This window comes from Saccopteryx leptura, chromosome 7 (assembly GCF_036850995.1).
Source record: "Saccopteryx leptura isolate mSacLep1 chromosome 7, mSacLep1_pri_phased_curated, whole genome shotgun sequence".
Lineage (NCBI taxonomy): Eukaryota > Metazoa > Chordata > Mammalia > Chiroptera > Emballonuridae > Saccopteryx > Saccopteryx leptura.
In genome coordinates this window covers 45,192,914-45,210,729 of record NC_089509.1, presented here as the reverse complement: position 1 = coordinate 45,210,729, position 17,816 = coordinate 45,192,914, and the positions used below count along the sequence as shown (strand labels likewise).

General features: G+C 39.4%; 1 protein-coding gene across 3 annotated transcripts in view; it reads left to right on the top strand.

The window, feature by feature from the left end:
- Positions 1 to 17,816, top strand: part of LY75 (lymphocyte antigen 75) — a 154,402-nt gene that overhangs the window by 80,989 nt on the left and 55,597 nt on the right. For all 3 annotated transcript variants that reach the window (XM_066346475.1, XM_066346476.1, XM_066346477.1), the window contains exons 28-34: positions 7 to 123; positions 3,925 to 4,119; positions 8,181 to 8,407; positions 9,663 to 9,831; positions 12,386 to 12,535; positions 15,265 to 15,387; positions 17,537 to 17,704. In XM_066346475.1, the coding sequence (XP_066202572.1) occupies positions 7 to 123; positions 3,925 to 4,119; positions 8,181 to 8,407; positions 9,663 to 9,831; positions 12,386 to 12,535; positions 15,265 to 15,387; positions 17,537 to 17,704 (1,149 nt within the window). The remainder of the gene's footprint in view (positions 1 to 6; positions 124 to 3,924; positions 4,120 to 8,180; positions 8,408 to 9,662; positions 9,832 to 12,385; positions 12,536 to 15,264; positions 15,388 to 17,536; positions 17,705 to 17,816) is intronic.

The following is a 17,816-nucleotide window of genomic DNA, read 5'->3' as shown; positions in this document are numbered from 1 at the left end:
TAACAGATCCAAAATCACATATTCTGAGTATTCGAGATGAAAAGGAGAATAATTTTGTTCTTGACCAACTTCTGCACTTAAATTATATGGCTTCGTGGGTCATGTTAGGTATAATTTATGAAAGTAAGTTGTAAAGCTACTCATTTTTTCTATTTATATTCATACTTCATTATAAACTACTTGTTTATCAAGGTATAAAAATATAGTTCTTTAAAGTATATGTTTATCAATATAAAAAAATTGTAATTATGCCCTTAGCATAACAGATAAATATCAAGACAGTTTCTTTGTCTTTACTCTATTATTAAAATAGCTTTACCACCAAACTTGGAGTTAAATGGTAGAAAACAATTTTCTGTCTCTACTCTCCCCTGTAGAAGTTCAAATCCAACTAAAAATGATAACACTCCTGTGTGAATCTCCAGTGCTTCCTTCGTGTCTGTACTGTGTATGTGGGATAGTGAGAACAGAATTACACTTCTAGTGATGTTGCATTTTGCAGTTTATAGCATTGGCTTGGGATTTACATTAGGAAAATGAGATGCATAGTGTGACAATGGCATAGAATATTTGAAATGGGACAATTCAAACACCACAAATCCAAGATATAATTGCTATAAAAAAATTTTAAACATAGATTCTAATTATAGGAGAAATAAGATCAATTTAGAAAGATTCTCAATTAAAGATGTCCTGAAAATTATCTAAGTTTTGGAATTAGAGAAAAGAAAATCACTCTGGGCAAAAAGCATCAAAAGTATGCACTTACCCCAAAACAAGGCTTAATAAGGGGCACAAGACAATGATAGCCAGAGGTAGGGTAGGAAAAGAAACTAAATGACTCAAATCTGACCATTTAAAATTAGCCTTCTTTTTGCTATTTGCTATCTAACCTGTCTTTCTTAGAGTTGCAAAGGCATTTCTTAAATGATTTTGGCTTGCAAATGAGTTAATGAAAATTGATCTCTCAAGCAATAGATAAGACTTGGGTTGCCAGTTGAAGATGGGTTCATCATGGTGAGACTTAGTTGCCCAAGTCTTTTTTCCAATGAAATTTGAATACCCTTAAATTTAGAAACAGAAAAAAAAATAGGGAGAAACTAGGTGGAAAGTTCCCAGGCTTCGCCTGAAAGTGACTAAGGAAACAGCAATGGAGACCACACCCAAGATGTCGTTAGAGACTTCAGTTGTACCCTCCAATCTACTTTGTTAGTTATCAAGAACACCTGAAAATGTATTCTATATTCTAAAAAGCATTTTCATATCTCTAGACTTCATTTTAACCATCTCAAATTTTAAAATAAGATGTCTAACAAAATTTCTATTAAAGTATATGGATACATGAGCAACATATAGAAAGATGTTTCGGCACAGAGCAAATTTGGTTTAAATCTAATTCATACTGGTTTAATTTATATTCACAGGCTTTTTAGAAAAAATACTTTGATATACTTAAGTAATATTTAACTGTATATACCACTGGTCCAAAGGATTTTGGTTTTTAAAATTCTAACTTTTCAAAATTAAGGCCATGAATAGAAATTACTAAGAGAAGCCACGTGTTAACTGAAAGATAATCCAAGTCAGTGAAAAAGTGACCCTTTTGTATAGCAACTTCAGAAATACACCTTTGCCCATTGTATTAACCAGAAATTTGTAACTTCGGCATTTAGGAGGAGGGACTGGGAGACATGAGGTGATAAAAAGCAGTGAGAAAGAACCAAATCACATGTGCAGCATTTCTAGTGCTACATTGCTGCAGGCAGATGTTATAATGCCGTAGGAGAGGACTACCAGTGAAAGGAATCAATAGCAAGGTTTATGTGTAGATAGCAGCGACAGCTCTCATCCTACCAGTTTGCAATTTTAATAAGGCTAGCAGTTTGCTTTCCCAAAAACTTTATTGAGATATAGTCACATCCATAGAATTCAGCCTTTTAAGGTATATAATGGCTTTGAGTATAGTCAGAGAGTTGTGCAATTATCACTAACCCAACCAGAAACACCATACCCATTAGTAGTTCCTCCTCATTCCCTATCCACTCTCCCAACCCTCAGCAACCACTGAACTTTTCTCTGCATCTACACATTGCCGGTTCTATATATTTCATATAAATTAGTTTACACAGCATGTGATTTTTTTGTGCTGTCAACATTCATGTACAAGTTTTTATGTGGATATATGTTTTCATTTCTCTTGGGTATATACCGGGACTGAAATTTTTGGTCTTTTGTTTAATCCTTTGAAGAACCAACAGTTTCCCAAAGCTGCTGTACCACTTTCTGTTAAGGGTTCCAGTTTCTCCATATCTCTGCCAACACTTGTTGTTGTTTCTTTTGTGATTCTAGCCATCCGAGTGGGTCTGAAATGGTATGTCATTGAGGTTTTTCATTTTATATGCCTGATAATGGAAGCATTTTATTCATTACTCACTGGTGATTTGTATGTCGTCATTGGGGAAATCTCTATTCAGAGCCTTTGCCAATTTTTTTTTTTTAATTTTTGAATTCTAAGCATTCTTTATATATCCTGGATATAAGTCCCTTGTCAAATAAATGACCCACAAGTATTTTCTCCCATAACTCTTTTGATAATATAATTCGTAGCACAAAACTTCTAATTCAAATAAAGTTCAATTTATTTTTTTTATCACTCGTGCATATCTAAGAAGGCTTTGCCTACCCAGGTTCATAAAGATGTACTCCTGTGTTTTAAGAGTTGTGTAGTTTTAGCTCTTAAATTTAGATCTATGATCAATTTTGAGTTAATTTTGTATATGGTGAAAGGAAAGGGTCCAACTTCATCTTTTTGTATGTAGATATTCTGTTCTCATAGCAACTGTTCTTTCACCATTGAATTGTCTTGGCACCCTTGTCAGAAATCGGTTGACATAAATGTGCACAATTGTGTATGGTTGGGTCCAGAGAAGAGATTTCTATCACTGGTTTTATAATACGTCTTTTTTAATAAAATACATTCATTTTTCACTGCAATTAAACATAATAGATAGATAGATAGATGATAGATAGATAGATAGATAGATAGATGATAGATAGATAGATAGATAGATAGATAGATAGATAGATAGATAGATAGATAGATACCGGAGCAAACTAGAGAAGGTAGAGAGCTTTGGGTCCAAAGACTGCCTTCACATTGTTGTTCTGCTGACCCTTTTTATATGATTCAGGGGCTGTTAGTAATGGTGCCAAGAGCAAAATCTGTACAGTTGGTCACATAGGGACCAGGGTGGTGGGTGTCCTAAGGCAGGTCAATGTGCTCTGTTCTTGAGACAGATAATGGATTGTCTGCCTTCTTCCTGATCACTGGATTCCCCCTGGAGGCTGAGTGATTCAGAGGGTCTGTCTTCTTTCTTAACCTCTAGGTGCCTCTCGATGCCTCTCAGAGGTGTAGGTTTCTGGCCTTGTTACTTTTCTCAAGGACGTGGATCAGGTCTGAGCACTGCACAGTCAGGGCTGTGGACTCGTGCGTTTGAACTGGTTTTCAAGGCTTGATATCCAGGCTGGAGAAGCAGTCCCACTGGCAGTACTCTGCCTGAAGGAAAGAAAACACTCAAGACAATTCTACAATATAGAGTGAAAGATTAGTCTATTGGAAAGGTGTCTAATGTTTGTTCCCTTGCAGTAGGGGAAATGAATAGTTAATGAAAGATTATAAAATGTAAAGTTATTGCAAGATGGTGGAATTATAAATTTTGACATGCATATTTATAATTTGTACTTTCCAAATAAAAAAGAAGCATATGTACTGTTATAGTTCTTTCGGAGGGATTCACATACTCATACAGCCTGTTAGGGAATGGAGAAAGAAGAAAGAAATGTGGAGATTGAAATATTAACCTCGTAACTGTAATTCAAGTATTGATTTAATCTCTAAGCATAGAAAAACTGTTTCTTCTCTAGATAATTCTCTTATGTGGTCTGATAAGACCATGCTGTCATATACACACTGGAGAGCAGGAAGACCAGATGTAAACAATGGGCAGTTTTTTGCTGGCTTGAATACTGATGGCTTCTGGGACATTCAGACTGCTAATGTGATAGAAGACCTACATTACTTTCATCAGCACAGCATTCTTGCTTGTAAAATTGAAATGGGTAAGTATACTAATGGCGAGTTTCCACTCCAGGCGTAGAGAATAGAAAGCCATTGGCTCCAGTAGTCGGAATCTTGCAATTGAATTTTCTGAGTGCCTCCTTCTGGTTTAGGAATATGAGAGGTGCTACCGAGGTTCCAGAGGAAGGAAAAGACTCCATCCCTGGTGTTGTGTTCTCTATCTCAATGAGTAAAATGTAGTCAGGGAAACCTGACCCGTGGTGGCACAGTTGATAAAGTGTCGACCTGGAATGCTGAGGTTGCCAGTTCAAAACCCTGGCTTCCCTGGTCAAGGTACATATTGAAGTTGATGCTTCCTGCTCCTCCCCCTTTCTCTCCTCTCTCTCTCTCTCTCTCTCTCTCTCTCTCTCTGTGTGTGTGTGTGTGTGTGTGTGTCTTTCTCTTCTCTCTAAAAATGAATAAATAAAATCTTTAAAAAAATTTTTCAATGTAGTCAAAGAGACACATTAAATTCTATATCATTGTTTTATGTAGCTAAATCTTAGCTTATTTGGTACAACATAAAATTTATTAGGAAGTCAGAATAGATCAGTGAACACAAGGAATGCATGGAGCAGGTGAAACTTCTCTGCATCTTGAAGGGTGGATGCAATTTTTATAAATAAGAAAGTATGTTTAGGTAGAGTTTTGACATTCCAGGCTAAAAATGAATGTCTCTTGACCTTGCCTAATTCCTTTTTAAAAATTCTTTTTAAATGCATGTCAGTTTTAAATTTTTCACAGCTTAAAACTGTTATTTTATGGCCACTCTGCTGTGAGCCCTCTGCTAATACTGACCCTATCACAGCACAGTGATCTTCTCTCTTCCCAGTGCTGCCCAGTAACTTCTTGAAACATCGTTTCCGTCAACAATCACCAGGAATTTTCTGTTACAGTTCATTTGAGTCCATGTAAGCTTTTGAGGCTTTTTAGAAACCACTGTCGCCTGATCATGTGGTGGTGTGTAGTGGATAGAGCATCAACCTGGGATGCCGAGGACCGAGGTTCAAACCTCGAGCTCTCTAGCTTGAGTGCAGCTTGAGCGCGGGGTCTCTGGCTTGAGCTCAAGGTTGCTGGTTTGAGCAAGGGGTCACTGGCTCGACTGGAGCCTCGTGGTCAAGGCACATCTGAGAAGCAATCAGTGGGCAATTAAAGTGCCACAACTACAAGTTGATGCTTCTCATCTCTCTCCCTTCCTGTTTGTCTGTCTGTCTTTCCGGAATTTAAAAAAAAAAAAGAAGAAGAAAAAGAGAAAGGAAACACTGTCTATTTTAGAGTTCTCAGCTTTCTCCCAGTCCCCATTTTTCTCCCATTCTTGGCTCAGTACAGATTTTTTCTGCCAAGCTGATCTCTTAATTGTCCCATGAATAGGGTATACCCATCCTCATTTGTACTTTTATTTATGGGGGTGTTTTTCTTGCCAAGAAGTCTTTCACCTTCTTTCTGTTTTTTATATCTTTAATAAACTTTTCATTTTAAAATAGTTTTAGACTTCCCTGGCCGGTTGGCTCAGCGGTAGAGCGTCGGCCTGGCGTGTGGGGGAACCGGGTTCGATTCCTGACCAGGGCACATAGGAGAAGCGCCCATTTGCTTCTCCACCCCCACCCCCTCCTTCCTCTCTGTCTCTCTCTTCCCCTCCCGCAGCCAAGGCTCCATTGGAGCAAAGATGGCCCGGGCGCTGGGGATGGCTCCTTGGCCTCTGCCCCAGGTGCTAGAGTGGCTCTGGTCGCGACAGAGCGACGCCCCGGAGGGGCAGAGCATCCCCCCCCTGGTGGGCAGAGCGTGGCCCCTGGTGGGCGTGCCGGGTGGATCCCGGTCGGGCACATGCGGGAGTCTGTCTGACTGTCTCTCCCCGTTTCCAGCTTCAGAAAAATACAAAAAAAAAAAAATAATAAAATAAAATAAAAAATAGTTTTAGACTTACAGGAAAGTTGCAGATAGTACCTAAAGTTCCCATATATCATATTACCATAACCAGTTTTCCCTGTTGTGTACATCTTACATTAGTATAGTACATTTGTCACAACTAGTAAACCAATATTGATAAATTATTATTAATTAAGTCTATATATTATTCAGATTTTCTTAGTTTTTACTTAATGACATTTTTCTGTTTGGGATCTCATTCAAGATACCATATTATATTTAGTCTTCATGTCTCCTTAGCTTCCTCTTGGCTATGACAGTTTCTCAGACTTTTCTTGTTCTTGGTGACCTTGACAGTCTTGAGGAGCACTGGCCATGTATTTTGTAGAATGTCCCACAGTTTGGGACATTCTTTTCTCATGATGAAACTGGGGTTATGGTTTTGGAGTTTATGGAAAACCACAGAAGTAGTGTCATACTCATCATAACATATGAAGGGTGTGCTACCAACATGTTATCACTCTAGGTAATGTTTGTCAGATCTCTCCACTGTAGTCACTCTTTCCCCTTCTCCTACCATACTCTTCATAAGGAAGTCACTGTACTCAGTCCACACTTAGGTAGTGGAGAGTTATTCTCCACCTTCCTGAAGGGGGAAGGGAAGGATGTATCTACATAAATGATTTGGATCACAGGAGTTTTGGCTATTCTCCCCCATGTTAAAATTTATTCAGTAATTTAATAAGTCAGTCAGAGAAAGAAAAATATTATTTTCTTTTGGAGAAAGAAACCAGTATGATTTCAATTATATGTGGAATCTAAAGAACGATGTAAACATACAAAGCAGAAGCAGACTCATAGAAACAGAGCAGACTGCTGGTTGTCAGAGGGGAGGGGCTGGGGGACTGGGTAGAAAAGATGACGAGAATGAGAAGTACAGATTGGTAGTTAGAAAATGGTCGCGGGGATGTAAAGTTCAGCATAGGGGATATAATATTGGAATAACTGGATGGTGTCAGGTGGGTACTGGAAATATTAGAGGGAACACTTTATAAAAGTATATGCTTGTCTGACCACTGTGGTATACACCTAAAACTAATTCAAAATAATATTGAATGCAAACTGTAATTTTAAAAAATATTGTCATTTATTTATATCAGTATGGACTCATGGTTATTTATTTCTTATTTGGAATATAATCTTATATACTATATTATTTAATATTTTGCTCAAATTGCTACAACGTTAGTCATTGGGAGCTCTCTCACTTGGCTTCTGTGTCCCTTTGAAATAACTTTGTCTTTGTGGTTTTGTTATTGTTGTTATTTGTTTGTTTGCTTTTAGCTTGTTTTCTGGTTACCCTATTTATTTTTAGTCCTAAATTCACCTAACCTAACATCTGGAGACCTAATTTTTCCAATAAGCTTTCTGACTCTTAATTCAGAGGAGTCTCTCCCTCTCTGGTCAGTTACACATATTCTAGCGGGTAATGGTTTTGCCCTCCACTTCAGATGTTGTTGTTTTCTGTACACAAGTCATATGTGACCTCCTTAAATGAAAAATGATGTTTATGCCACTTTTTTAATCAACCAGACTACTAGAACCTTTAAGAGCCTATTAAATGTGCCATGGCAATAAAAAAAAAATAAAGTATGCATTGGACCCCCCTTCTTAATAAGAAACCCAGTTTTGTTTTGTTTTTTGTTTTTTTTTTTGTATTTTTCTGAAGCTAGAAACGGGGAGAGACAGTCAGACAGACTCCCGCATGCTCCTGACCGGGATCCACCCGGCATGCTTATCAGGGGCAATGCTCTGCCCACCAGGGGGCGATGCTCTGCCCCTCCAGGGCTTCGCTCTGTCGCGACCAGAGCCACTCTAGTGCCTGGGGCAGAGGCCAAGGAGCCATCCGCAGCGCCCGGGCCATCTTTGCTCCAATGGAGCCTCGGCTGCGGGAGAAGAAGGAGAGGGGGAGGGGTCGAGAAGCAGATGGGCGCTTCCCCTGTGTGCCCTGGCCGGGAATCGAACCCAGGACCTCTGCACGCCAGGCCAACGCTCTACCACTGAGCCAACCGGCCAGGGCCAAGAAACCCAGTTTTATTTAACTTTTGATTTGATAGTATGACCAGTCTTACCCAAATTTGTATTTTAAATACTTATAGTTTAAGTTTAATCACTAACACTTTTCATTTAAATATAGTTGACTACAAGGAAGAATATAATACTACTCTGCCACAGTTTGTTCCATATGAGGATGGTATTTACAGTGTTATTCAAACAAAAGTAACATGGTATGAAGCATTAAACCTGTGTTCTCAAAGTGGAGGTCACTTGGCAAGTGTTCATGACCAAAATGGCCAGCGCTTTTTGGAAGATATCGTAAAGCGTGATGGATTTCCACTCTGGGTTGGGCTCTCAAGTCATGACGTGAGTATTATTTTGTTTTCCAGAAATTTTCCAAATATGTTAGAGGTTTGGAAATTTGAGCATAAAATATCAATTCAAAGTATAACATTAGATTAAGTCCTGGGACTCAATTTGCATAGCATAATGCTTTATCTTTTCACAACATAGAACAAACGGGAAATTATATTTGTAGAGTACAGTACAACAAATGGCCGGCCTGCAGCTGCCGTAAACACTGCCAGGGCCCAGCACAGTGATAACTCAGCTCACTTCTGTCATCTCTTTGGGCGAGGCCAGCGAAGAGCTGGGGAAAAGGGAATAGCACGGAGTCAGAAAACCTGAGTCTCGCTCTCGGGGCGTAGCTCTCTTCTACGTGTCGGGACCAAGGGCTAGTTATTTGACATTTGGACGCTTATTCCCTCATCTCTGAAAGTTTGGGTGATAAATATTTTCCTTAATCTAGGATTATAGTGACAATTAACATAAAAATTGATATAAGGTGCCAAGTAAAATTCTTAACGTTAAGACTAATAAATGTATATATATATTTTTTTTCCCACTTTCCTCCTACAAATTAGCACTATGAGTGAGTGATCTTCTGCGGGTAAACACTTTTTTTGCACTGCTATTTGAGTCCTAATAATCCATCTACCTATAGTGATGTCTAGTATAAAAAATAGACATCTATTGAGATTAAAATTGAATATCTAATTTAAATAATCTTTAAAACAAAGTGGAGAAAATAAAATAAATGATGACAAATTAGGTTTATAGAATCAAGGAGAAATCAAAGATAATCCTCACATATGAGGTTTTTGGGAACTATTTTCATCTTCCAGCCCCTGCTAATTGCTGGCTTCTATAATATGAAAAAAAATGTAGCCATAGACACAAAACTCTAAAACATAAAAAACAATATTTAGAATAATATTCATATAGGAACTGTAAATCTCTAATTGTGTAATTTGCATGTCATTTAATTTCAAGTGTTATATAAACTCATTCTTAAATTCATTAAACAGAATGAATTTAAAGACAGTGTCAAAACTCTTGTCTCTGGATTTAAAATTCTACTTAAATTGTGCCAGAGCAAATGTCTCAAATCAATGCTTCAAAAGTAAATCCCTGTCTTTACAAATAGGTCCAGGCCTACAACACTTGTGAGCAAATAATTAGCTCTCTGTTCCAATATTTCTTAAAGTATCTATGTTCTTGTTTATGCTCTTTTCCAAGTCACATATCTAGATTCAGGTTATCTCTATAATTCTTAAAACAGGGAGCTGGGTCGGATTTTGAGTGGTCGGATGGCCGTGCACTTGACTACGTCCCATGGAAAGAGAAACAGTCTGCTGGGAATTGCGTGCTCTTGGATCCAAAAGGAGTTTGGAAACGTGAAAAATGCAACTCTATAGAGAATGGCGCTATTTGCTATAAACCTACAAAAGGTAAGATATGATTTAAAATAACTGTGCACTTACTAAAATATGATGTTTGTGTTATGCATTTGTTTAAGTATTCAAACAAATTTTTATAGGTTTTAAATAAGGTTTATTCACAAATCCTCTAAAAATAATCTTGATACTTTGTGAAAAGGAATAGAGACAATATGCCCTTCTGAGAATTTGCTCTCAAAGACATTCAGTTCTATCACCAGTAAGTGTTAACTCTGGAATTTGAGAGTTTTCATTTCACTTCCCAGAGTTTTCAAAGGCTGAGGCGCTTCTTTGAAAGGGTTCCAGAGCATGTAAATATGGGAAATATAAATATGGGGAATGCCTCCAGAGCATGTAAATATGGGAAATATAAATATGGGAAATGCCTCCAGAGCATGTAAATATGGGGAATGCCTCCGGTGGCCGACCATGCTGGTGGCTGTGAGAGTTCCAGAGCATGTAAATATGGGAAATATAAATATGGGAAATGCCTCCGGAGCATGTAAATATGGGAAATGCCTCCAGAGCATGTAAATATGGGAAATGCCTCCAGAGCATGTAAATATGGGGAATGCCTCCAGAGCATGTAAATATGGGGAATGCCTCCAGAGCATGTAAATATGGGGAATGCCTCCGGTGGCCGACCATGCTGGTGGCTGTGAGTGTTCCAGAGCATGTAAATATGGGAAATGCCTCCGGTGGCCGACCATGTTGGTGGCTGTGAGAGTTCCAGAGCATGTAAATATGGGAAATGCCTCCAGAGCATGTAAATATGGGAAATGCCTCCGGTGGCCGACCATGTTGGTGGCTGTGAGAGTTCCAGAGCATGTAAATATGGGAAATGCCTCCGGTGGCCGACCATGTTGGTGGCTGTGAGTGTTCCAGAGCATGTAAATATGGGAAATGCCTCCGGTGGCCGACCATGTTGGTGGCTGTGAGAGTTTCTGTAGGAGAAGTCTGTTGCACTTTGTGTAATTAAGCATTTTCTGAATTTATATGATCCTTAAACTCTGAGGGGGCTGGACTGGGGTTCGTTTCTGGTGGGCAGAGCATGAGCCTGATGAAGACCGGAGCCTAGACCAGCCGGGAGCCTAGACCAGCCGGGAGCCTAGACCAGCCGGGAGCCTGATGAAGACCGGAGCCTAGACCAGCCGGGAGCCTGATGAAGACCGGAGCCTAGACCAGCCGGGAGCCTAGACCAGCCGGGAGCCTGATGAAGATCGGAGCCTAGACCAGCCGGGAGCATGATGAAGACCGGAGCCTAGACCAGCCGGGAGCCTAGACCAGCCGGGAGCCTGATGAAGATCGGAGCCTAGACCAGCCGGGAGCCTGATGAAGACCGGAGCCTAGACCAGCCGGGAGCCTAGACCAGCCGGGAGCCTCAGAGGAGGCTGGCAGGCCGAGGCCCGGCGGCGGGGTGGTCTTGGAAGTTTCTGGTTCTCAGCGCTTGCCGTGGTTTCTGCTCCCAAGACTCCTCAAGAGAAGATGCCACATTAGGAACTGAACAGTTTCAGACAGAGGAAAATGTGAAAACCCTGCCTAGAGAAACACATAGAAACAAATCAAGAAGAATGATATCAAGAGTGAGGAATAAATGCACAATCAAGAGCTGACATCTCAGTTGTTAGGTACAAAAAATAAATATAATTAAAAAACAAACAGAATACATGAGAAATACGATAAAGGCAAGCAGAAACAGAGAGGACATCTCTGTGAGAGAAACAGCCTTTACCGGCTGAAGAGGGACGACAACATAGACACAAATTCAGTACTGTACTGAGGTGAGTGGTACACCCCCAAAAGTAATGTCCACTCAGAACAACAGGATGAAATCGTCTTTGTGGATGTACTGTGTCTCCCCATGTATAAGAAGCACAGTTTTGCTAAAATTTTGAGGTCTAAAAACTGGGTGCATCTTATACAGTGGTTGTAGCTTTTTACTTGCATTTCCTGCTTGGTTTTGCACTCATTGTTGAAGACAGTGATTCGTCGCCAGACACAGATGAGGACAAGCTAATGGATGGGAGTTTTGACAGTGATGAGGAGTTGTATGAATTTTATGATGACTAAAACATGAGTCCAATAACTTTATGTAAAACTTTTTGTTTTTCAAATTTCGGGCCCCCAAATTAAGGAGTGTCTTATACATGGGAGCATCTTATACCTGGGGAAATATGGTAATTAACTAAGATAAAGTCATACCTGACTAGGATGGCCCCACTTCCACTATTGTTATCCTTATAAGAGGAGAGACAGACACACAGAAGAAGAAGGCTTCCTGACAACAGAGGCGGAGATTGCAATGATGCAGCTACAAGCCAGGATTGACAGCAACCACCAGAAACAGAGGGAGGCAGGAAGCACGTTCTCCCTCAGAATCTGGCAATGAGCTTTGATCATCAGTCACTAGGAGACTTACCCAGGAGTTATCAACTGTCAAACTGGTGTGTGTATTGAGTTGAATGCCCACAGAAACGACAGTTTCAAATAGGGACATTTAATGAGATGTTTTAAAGTCGGTCATTTCTTTTCTGTGAATTTTTACAATTGCCTCACATTTTTATAGCCAAAGAGGTATCCTCTCATACATCCTCATCGAGGTGTCCAGCAGTAAAAGGAGATGAATCCCAGTGGATCCAGTACAAGGACCACTGCTATGCATCTGACCAGGCATTGCACACTTTCGCAGAAGCCAAACTGTTTTGTTTAAAACTTGGTGAGTTGAAATTTGTTAATTTTCTTTGACTTAATGATTTAATCATTGAAATTTTTTAAAGAAGTAATTTGAAACAGTCACCATATTTTTAAAATATTTTTAAAGCACTCACTATAATAGCATTATAACCTAATTAATTACCCAGTGATGGGGAAGTGGTTAAGTATTTTATGATATATGACCTCAATTTAATATTGGAATAGCCATTAAAATTTTTCATCTTAACCTGACTGGCAGTGGCACAGTAGATAGTGTCGACGCGGAATGCCAAGGTTGCCAGTTGGAAACCCAACCTTGCCAGCTCAATCTTATGGTCACCGGCTCAATACTGGGGTCGCCAGCTCAAGCCCAGGTTTGCTGACTGGAGCACAAGGTCACTGGCTTGAGCACAGGGGTTGCCAACACAATCTGGGGATCTCCTGCTTGAGCCTAAGGTCACCAGCTTGAGCTCAGAGTTGCCAGTTTCAGCAGTTTGATTCCCAGTCAAAGTACATATAAGAAAAACTCAGTGCACAGCTAAGTGGATCACCAAATTGATACTTCTCTCTCTCTCTCTCTTTCTCTCCCTTCCCCTTCCTCCAGCTCTCTCTTCCCTTCCTCTCCCTCAAATTAAAAAAAAAAAAAAGCAATCTAAAAATAAGTACATGGAAAATAGGAGAAAGTAGAATGAAAAATTGCTAGATGGATTGTTGTGTGAAAATACTGACAAATGAAATGGTTTTAAATATAGCTAGATATACATCCGTGGCCATACCACCCTGAGCATGCCCGATCTCGCCTAAATATAGCTAGATATGCTTAGATGAAGGACTAAGAGGTAAATTTTGTGTAAAGTTGGTTAAGTAGTACATTTAAAATAGTAGATTTTTCCATTACTTAGTTATTAGTAAATAAGCTTAGCCAGACCAGGATAACAAAATCAAAGCGGCCTGGGTTGTTCACCCATTCCTCAGTAGCAGTGGCTCACATCATCTGAACATCATAAGGAACAGGACTTTCCACCTTCCGAAAGAACCAATTTAGAAAGAGCAGCAATGATAGAGACTCTCTTACATGACAAATTTAGCTAGTAGTCAAACTATAAAATGACTGCTAGGTCACAGTTTAGCTAGAGAGATGGCATTTACCTCATTTATTTTGCTGACTATTGTAGAAACACTGGACAGATTTTAAAATCTCCTTGTTACTGCTTAACTACATAATAGAAACTTTTTTGTGGGAACTGTTCTGTGATGTGATTTTATATATATATATTATATATATATTATATGTATATAAAACACATGTATACATACACGCACATACATGTAGATAGAAGATGATAGATAGCTAGACAGATAGGTAGATAGGCCAGTAGGTAGGTAGGTAGATAGAGATAGATAGATAGATAGATAGATAGATAGATAGATAGATAGATAGATGATAGATAGATAGATAGGTAGATAGATAGATAGATAGAAGATAGACAGATAGATAGACACACATACCATGATGGGAAATTTTGTGAGCTATATATTTATGTTCTGTAAGTCAGAAGCTTCTTGATTCCATTTAGGATTGATTTTCAAATCTGGTCATTATTTTATGTCTATCCCTTGCCTGATGCTGGTGATAGCACTATGTTCTCCATGGGTTTAAGGCAACATCAAATTTCGAGAATATTCTCTCTTTCAATTCCATGCTATAGTTAGAAACTTACAATGGGCATGGCCAAACGGACACATGTATAAAATAACATTAAGCCTGACCGGGCAGTGGCGCAGTGGATAGAGCGTCGGACTGGGACGTAGAGGTTCCAGGTTTGAAAACCCGAGGTTGCCAGCTTGAGCGTGGGCCCATCTGGTTTGACCAAGGCTCACCAGCTTGAGCCCAAGGTCTCTGGTTTGAGCAAAGGGTCACTCAGTCTGCTGTAGACCCCAGTCAAGGCACATATGAGAAAGCAGTCACTGAACAACTAAGGTGCTGCAATGAAGAACTGATGCTTCTTATCTCTCTCCCTTCCTGTCTGTCTGTCCCTATCTGTCCTTCTCTCTGTCTCTGTCACACACAAAAAAATAGAAAGCTAATATTCTCCAATATCCGAAACATATTTGCTTTAATTTTCATTTTAACAGAAGCAAATTTATGCAGAAATGTTTGTTGAAGAGGGAATGCTGAAATTCTATAGGGAATCACATCTTTCTACCATCACATACCCCACACTTTTTTTTTTTTTTTTTTGTGGCAGAGACAGAGAGAGGGACAGATAGGGACAGGAAGGGAGAGAGATGAGAAACTTCAATTCTTCGTTGCGACACTTTAGTTGTTCATTGATTGCTTTCTCTTATGTGCCTTGACCATGGGGCTACAGCAGACCAAGTGACCCTTTGCTCAAGCCAGCACCTGGTCAGGCTCATACCTCACTTCTTATGATGAGCTGTCCGTACACAACAGTCTCACCGGTTAGGAAGTTCCAAGATCAAAAAAGATTACCAGGTAAACGTGGGCGGGGGGGATTTCTTTATGCAACGTTTCAACTTGGAAATATTTCTAACTTTTTTAGGAAGCTGTTAATGCTATACTTTTAAACATCTGACAGATATCAGATTTTAAAAACATTCCCTGTGTAAAGTTTGAATTTCTCAGTGATCTTGATCATGGTAGTTTTTTTACAAGTGGCTGGTTGAAAATAAACCGCTAACATAGTTTGCATAAAGCTAATTAGTTTGCGGTTTGTTTTCCTTCAACAGATCATTCTGCAACTCTCGTTACCATAAAGGATGAAGATGAGAATAAGTTTGTGAGCAGATTGATGAAGGAAAATAGTAATATCACCATGAGAGTTTGGCTTGGATTATCTCAACATCCTACTGGTAAGTGATACCTTTGTATGTGCAGTATGCAAAAAGAGTTCTAACCTGTCCTAAATACCTCGCTAAAGAATGTCAAATGGTATCTATTTGTTCCTGTTGATGAATAAGCTCGGTCTCCATTGAGTAAGCTAGGTCTGCTGGCTGTTCTGGAGGCTTATAAATTCCTAGTAAATGAGTGCCTTCCTAGTGATGATGAAAAACACTGATGAAATAAAAAGTCAATTAAAACCAACTGGAATTGTTAGAGGTTTAAGCAGGATCAGCTTAAATTGTTGGATCAAGGCCCTGGACGGTTGGCTCAGTGGTAGAACGTCAGCCTGGCGTGCAGGAGTCCCAGGTTCGATTCCCGGCCAGGGCACACAGGAGAAGTGCCCATTTGCTTCTCCACCCCTCCCCCTCTCCTTCCTCTCTGTCTCTCTCTTCCCCTCCCGCAGCCGAGGTTCCATTGGAGCAAAGATGGCCCAGGCGCTGGGGATGGCTCCTTGGCTTCTGCCTCAGGTGCTAGAATGGCTCTGGTTGCAACAGAACGACGCCCCAGAGGGGCAGAACATCGCCCCCTGGTGGGCATGCCGGGTGGATCCCGGTCAGGTGCATGCGGGAGTCTGTCTGATTGCCTCCCCGTTTCCAGCTTCGGAAAAATGAAAAAAAAAAAAAAAATTGTTGGATCAGCGGGATATATTTTCGTCTACAGCAATGTCTAATGTCCCCATGCCCCCACCAGGATTCTCTCACTTACTTCCCTTAGAGTTCTCATGTCTATCACCCCAAGGTTTTTTAGCATATAACTCTGTTATTCAGGAAGTTCTCTGCTTGTTGTTTCCTTCCCTCATGAAACATCTTTAACATTGAGCAAAATTAAATCTTTATAGTGAATATTTTTTCAAACTAGTTTAGTAAAATCCCAAAGAGTTGATTTAAAAAGATCTGTGGAAGAGTTTTTTAATAAGGAATAACAGATACAGGGTTCTAGTGACTTGGAATTAATAAAGAATTAATTCAGAGTACAAACTCAGTAGAATCATAGGAAATCAGTTTCACATTTATGCAAAGTTTAATTCTAAATATTTGAAATAAATGTGAATTCCAAAATGTTAAGTACTTGTCAAAAAGAAACTTTGCTTGGGTCAGTGAACACACGATGCAGTGTGAAGTTGATATTTTGTTGAGTTGTACCCTTGAAACCTGTATGATTTTGTGAACCAGTGTCACCCCAATCAGTTAAATTTTAAAAAAAGAAATAATTAAATACTCGTTAAAAAACAAAAAATAGATTCAAAGTTGACCATCTACCGCATCCCAGTCCGACGCTCTATCCACTGTGCCACCGCCTGGTCAGAAAGTTGACCATCTAAATCAGGGGTAGTCAACCTTTTTATACCTACTGCCCACTTTTGTATCTCTGTTAGTAGTAAAATTTTCTAACCTCCCACCAGTTCCACAGTAATGGTGATTTATAAAGTAGGGAAGTAACTTTACTTTATAAAATTTATAAAGCAGAGTTACAGGAAGTTAAAGCATATAATAATAATTACTTACCAAGTACTTTATGTCAGATTTTCACTAAGTTTGGCAGAATAAATCTTTATAAAACAACTTACTATAGTTAAACCTATCTTTTTATTTATACTTTGGTTGCTCCGCTACTGCCCACCATGAAAGCTGGAATGCCCACTAGTGGGCGGTAGGGACCAGGTTGACTACCACTGAAAATTGTAAATTGTGCTTACACTGTAGCCACAAGGTGGCAGTACCTCAGCCAGAAAAATCAAGATGAGTCAAGGTGGGAAGACCCTCCCGGGCCCTTCCTCTCCCACTTTTAGTGAGGTGAGTTCTTTAATTAGGGGTGGAAGAGCGAGGGAGATACAGGTCTTTAGAAGTTTATCTCTCACACAGTAAATATGCAAGAATTCTGCACTTTGATCAAAACTTCATTCTATATCAGAGTTGTCTAATAGAACTTTCTATGTCTGCGCTAATATGTTCACCAGCCACATATGTGACAAGTGCAACTGATGGACTGATTTTTAAATTTTGTCACTTTTAACGAATTTTATTTTACATAGTGGCACAACAGTGTACGAGCCGCAAGCCTTTTTACCTTAGTAATTTAGTGGTAACAAACATAGTTGTATTTAATTTCTTTCTTTAGATCAATCTTGGAGTTGGTTAGATGGATCAAAAGTGACATTTGTCAAATGGGCAAATAAACGTAAGAGTGATGGTGGAAAATGTAGCATTTTGTTAGCTTCAAATGAAACTTGGATAAAAGTTCAATGTTCACGTGGCTATGGAAGACTGGTCTGCAAACTTCCTCTGGGTAAGTCTGCCACCTGTCCTTAAGAAACATTTTTGCAGAACAGAGTTGAAAACAAATGTACAATTTAATAATATGCAGAGTTTTGTAATTGATTCTAATGTATTTAGTCCTT